General features: G+C 41.3%; 1 protein-coding gene across 2 annotated transcripts in view; it reads left to right on the top strand.

Annotated features, from left to right (window-relative positions):
• Positions 1-1,535: 1,535 nt before the first annotated feature.
• Positions 1,536-5,071, top strand: part of LOC107265136 (protein turtle homolog A) — a 23,386-nt gene continuing 19,850 nt past the window's right edge. The window contains exon 1 of one of the 2 annotated variants that reach the window (XM_015734240.2): positions 1,536-2,205. In XM_015734240.2, coding sequence (XP_015589726.1) covers positions 2,082-2,205 — 124 coding nt within the window. In that variant the 5' untranslated portion in view covers positions 1,536-2,081. The remainder of the gene's footprint in view (positions 2,206-5,071) is intronic. The other variant, XM_015734255.2, reaches the window with a different exon arrangement.

The following is a 5,071-nucleotide window of genomic DNA, read 5'->3' as shown; positions in this document are numbered from 1 at the left end:
ATAGTACTTGTGAGATCAAAAAAAAAGAAAGTCAAAAATCAAATACCGCTTGTCAGATTAAAAAAACATGGGATTTAGGAAGCATCGAAATATCTTCGATAGAATTCACGTATCGGAATGACAAGCAGGTTTTGAATTTATTCGTCCGTTCATACCTAACCTGTGTGCCGAAACTTTTCCTCGTGGCGCGCACCAAATATTTCTTTTATATTGTCCCAAAGCGATTTGCAATACTGAACTAGTTCCGGTTGAGTGTACATTTTACGTGTGCATAACTAAATTTACTCGCAGTCGAATTCACAGAGGCTTTGTATAACGAAATTTCATATTTCGTATAGCTCAGACCACCTGACTGCTAGCAGCATTACTGGCGATGGGTTACGTTAGCACGATGTCGTAAAGCCTTAACGGGAAATAACAGCGGTTCACGACAATTTCGCTAGAGCGCACGTGCGTTTGAAGGAAATGTGAGAAAATCGAGAAAGAAAAAAAAAAGATCGAGCAATCCTTCCCGTGTAAAATTCTTCAATCGTATTCATAAAATTGTCCAATTCCACGTAAACCGGACAGAGTCCTCAAAGCTTTGAAGGTCCAAGCGACAACGATAACACAGCTTGCTTCTATTTCGGTACCAATGACACGTGGTACGATCTATTATTGGATATCACGATAACATCCAATTACTATGTATACACAGTGTGTCTTCTATTCACGGATCATTTTTCAGTCGCTTCAATGGGATGTCCTGTCAAACCTCCGATCGTTACGTTCATTCCAGTGAAATTTCTTCGATAAAAAAGTCCCACCCCTCCGCCACATTTCAGAGTGCTCTTTCCATTACCAACACTGAAAACTTCATAAAGCCACATCAGCGCTACGGACATCTGACCGTTGTATCGTATTACGTGAACATTTCCCATCCCATTACATTTCCACGTTGCCATACGTTAAAGTACACACATAGGATCCACCCGACCAGCAGACCTATCGATTAATTAATCCGCCAGTATACAGATATGAAATGCGTCGCTCCCGAGAGCCACGAAAGATTGGACAGAAAGGACTGATTAATTCAAAATGAAAAGTTGAGAATTTTCAAGAAACACCTCAACGCGTAATACACGTTCAACCATGGTATTCGTTGTATGAAAAACATATGTATATTAAACATACTAGATATACATATATATATATACATCGTAAGACCCACAGTCGAGATGAACAGGATGATATTCGCGTTCCTGGGAAATATACGCGAGCTCTTGGGATAGAAGAGGGGGGGTTCGGGAGAATGAAAAAAAAACAGCCCCACCACTCTCTCCCCCTCTCCCTATCATCTATGTCCTATCTTTTTACATGGTCTTCCTTTTTTTCAGTATTTCGACTAGCTGCTTCTCCAAGGCTGCTACAAAGTACATTACGAAGAGTAGCCGAGAGCGGCTGACACTTTTTCAAGAATTTCCTCAGGACGTTGGGCATTATACGGCGTTCAATACGCATGCGAGGTAAAGCGTGCGCGCGCGTATTCTGCTCTTTTCGATCGACGTGACGGCAGAGTGAAATCTGGCCGATGGCGGCTGCATTTCGGTGTTAAACGCGGAAAAAAAATGTTCCACGGGAACTCGAGCTGGGGTGATGCGTGATACGGGTCATAGTGTAGGTGGTGTGTTACCCGGTGTCAGAGGTGACAGCCGGCACACGGGAGAAGACAGGTAGAGTCGCGAAGCTCCTCGTCGGCGTCTGGCTGCTGCCGGAGAAGTAACACGCGAAGGCACTTCGCTCGCTGGCAGAATGTATTCGAGGTTTCTCCTTTGAAATACAATGACAATTATTAGCGCGTCGATCGGTTTAAACCCGGCAAGATAATCTACGTGTTAACTGGTGATACGGTGAATGTCCATTGGTCGAACTTTTATTTATCGCGGTGAAAAATAATGAGCGGCAGGATTTCGATGCGTTCGGACGATTAACAGCCGGGTCAACCGGGTAGAGTCTCGACGCGGTAGTTAATCGCCGTTTGTGATCAACGACTCGTATCATCGTGGGTGCATTGATATGATCGTGTTAGCGACGAACGTGCAATGATCATGATTTACTTTAAATTCTACCTTACGAATTTACGGTGCGACTCGAATACCAGACACTTGAAAATTCTCGTGCCCCTATTTCCGCTCTGGATTATTGGGGCTTTGTGCGTCAAGGACAGTAAGTTTATTTTCAGTCTTATATGTATACTGTGTGTGTGTGTTAATAATAAATTGATCCTCGGCTCGAGATAGTATCTTACGGTAGGTGGGTATGATAAGGAGAGAAAGAAAGAAGAGGATCCCGCGAAATGAGAAAAGTCCAGAGTACCACGCTGTCTGACGAGGCAACGCGATCGTAAAAACACACTCTGCTACTATCTGTTCTTCTTTCTCGCGAATACTCTTATTATACCGTCTCGCTCTCTCTCTCTCTCGCTATTCTTTGGCAGCTTTTCCTTTTCTTTTTCATAGTTCGATACGACGGCTTCGTTCTAATGGGGTAGTTTTCTTAAGAGGGAGAGAGAATATTCGGCGGGTCGTAAGGTACGTGTGCCTTGCATTCATTGTTCACTCGGTAAAAGGCACGTATCGACGCGAGACACGCGAGAATTTCCTAGGGTTCGGTATTCGTTCGAAATCTCGATAAAGCGTGAGAGAGAGAGAGAGAGAGAGGGAAGCGGTGAAGGAGTAAAGCAAAAAAAGAACCATACAACCAGTGTCGTTAAACGTGATGTTGGGTGAAAAAAAAATTTATTAAAATTTCCCAGAAGACTCAAAAAAGACATCTGAAATTCTATGAGGGGCAAAAAAAAAAGGAAAAATAATTTTTTTTTTTTGGTCTCGACATGCTCCATTAACAGAGACGTTTGCTGTGGATTTTGTTAATGGATTCGTCAACTGGTACGGTTGGTGATAAAAAGAACAATCTTTTGCCAAGAAAAATCGTCTGTTCTGTTTAAAATTAGTGTACAGGCTTTAGGGTATTTGCGCTTTGTCTCCCTTTTATTCCTACGAGTCTCACGATACAGGCGGCAATAACATTGACTTTGATCTGGCCCATCAGCATATGTAGGCGTATGAAACCGTGTGAGGAATATGTAACCTTGTCAAGTATATATTCCTCAGCCGCCATTATAAAGTGGGGATACATGTTTTGTCAGTGGTAAAATATAAAATTTACCTTTGTGAATCCAATGTTGAAAAGTCCTAGAGTGCCAAAATAGAGCTCGTGTAAGGATTGGAAAAAGTCGAGAGAGAGTAATCCACGTATGGGCATTGAGCATACCCGAGTATGTGAGTGAATCAGACGAAGGCCACGATATGTGTAAGAATACGTGTGTGAATGAGAAAAGAAAAGGAGAGCTTGAACGATATGAAAGAAATCTCCACGAAAGGATCAAACGTCTGGGATCGAAATGGAGAATTGGAAAAGTAAAAAAAGAAGAGAAAAAAGAAAATAATGCAGCCATCTTTCTTTCTTCTTAAACATACCTTGCTCTCGCTCTCTCCTTCTTGAAAAACGAAATCATACGAAGCCAAAAAAAGTAAATTCAATTCGGCTCGCATGAATATATAGTATACATTTATATACCTATACCTACAGAGTTATACACTAGGCTAGGTCGCATCAACCCAAAATGATTAATGATGTCATTACTCCGCGGTTCGACGGAGTGCATAATGACGTCATCGCGGATGTCGTGCGACGTAGAAAATTGAAGTAATACGACTTGGCAGGACATTACGACGCCAGATGCCGGTACTCGCTTTCCATAAGATATTCAACTGCATCACTATTCGGCCAAAGTAGGTGGGTGGGAGGCTAAGGTTGGGTTGTCCACAAGAGAAGACAGTGGAAAGATTTCGTTCAGTTTCTTCGATTAATTTCTTATCTTCAACACTCAAAAGTTATCATAGTCATACTATTATATATTCCATTTATAACATTCCAATATATATATATATATACATGGATACCCACCACAATCTATTCCCTTAGGCTATGGTTGTCTATATATATATCTATACATATAGTCAGGCAGGTATCTACTATGTCCATAACGTATATACTATGTAAATTGAACGTAGGTACTATCCCACAAGATAATACGAGTTTATTGACTTTTACAACGATTCGAATGCGAAGAAGAACCCGCTGTTCTTTCGATCCGTAAAGCTCGCGAGCGACTACACCAAGTGAATATTTTTGTTTAGCCAAGTAGTAGGGATACCATTGACAAAGAGGAAGACTATTCCCTGTGCGTCAGCGGTATTTGCAAAATAAGGCATGATAAGGAACCGAAAAGAATGATAAAAACAGATGACCATACCGCAGGGTTTGTCGTAGTCAAGTGCATTAGCAGGGATATGCTATAAATTTTATTAAGGGTTTGTCGAGACTGCTTCGCACTGGCCTGAATATAGGCAGTTTATTAAAACGGCCAATCGTAATGCTATTTATTCCTATCGATTTATCAACTAATCTGTCCGATTGAAAAATAATGAATTAACTTCCCATGAGAGGCGCTGGCCGTCATATAGGCAGCTACTGTTAAAATCAACAACCTGTAGATATCCTGCATGGTGACTGGCGCAGCAGTAGATGTAGCTAGGTAGCTATGTGACTATAGTTAGCTGAGGCTGCGGTAATTAGAACATAGGATAATTGTAACACGTGCTCACGACTCTTCACGATCATCCCTGTTATCGGATTCAGATACCGCGAAGGGAGAGAGCCGAATACGCGTAACGATCCTCCAAGCTGTGTATACACGACTATGCCAATTTCCTTAATTGAAATATGAAAAAGGCTATATTTACCTTCGGGACAGTTCGCAGTTGTCTTTTACCATGGTAGATCGAAAGTCAGGCTGACTAATTATAAAGTTGTACCTGACTCCTGGTGCGTTGCTTCGGTTCATTTGAGCCAAACATTGAATGTACCAAACCTTCTAATTATATCATAGCTGTGTTCTTTCGTTGCTACAAGATACCTAGTATGCTGTAATGTTTTTTTTTTTTTTTTTTTTTTTTTTTTTAAAAAA

This window comes from Cephus cinctus, unplaced genomic scaffold (genome assembly GCF_000341935.2).
Source record: "Cephus cinctus unplaced genomic scaffold, Ccin1 Ccin1_scaffold0013, whole genome shotgun sequence".
Classification (NCBI taxonomy): domain Eukaryota; kingdom Metazoa; phylum Arthropoda; class Insecta; order Hymenoptera; family Cephidae; genus Cephus; species Cephus cinctus.
This window is presented reverse-complemented; position numbering and strand designations above follow the sequence as displayed.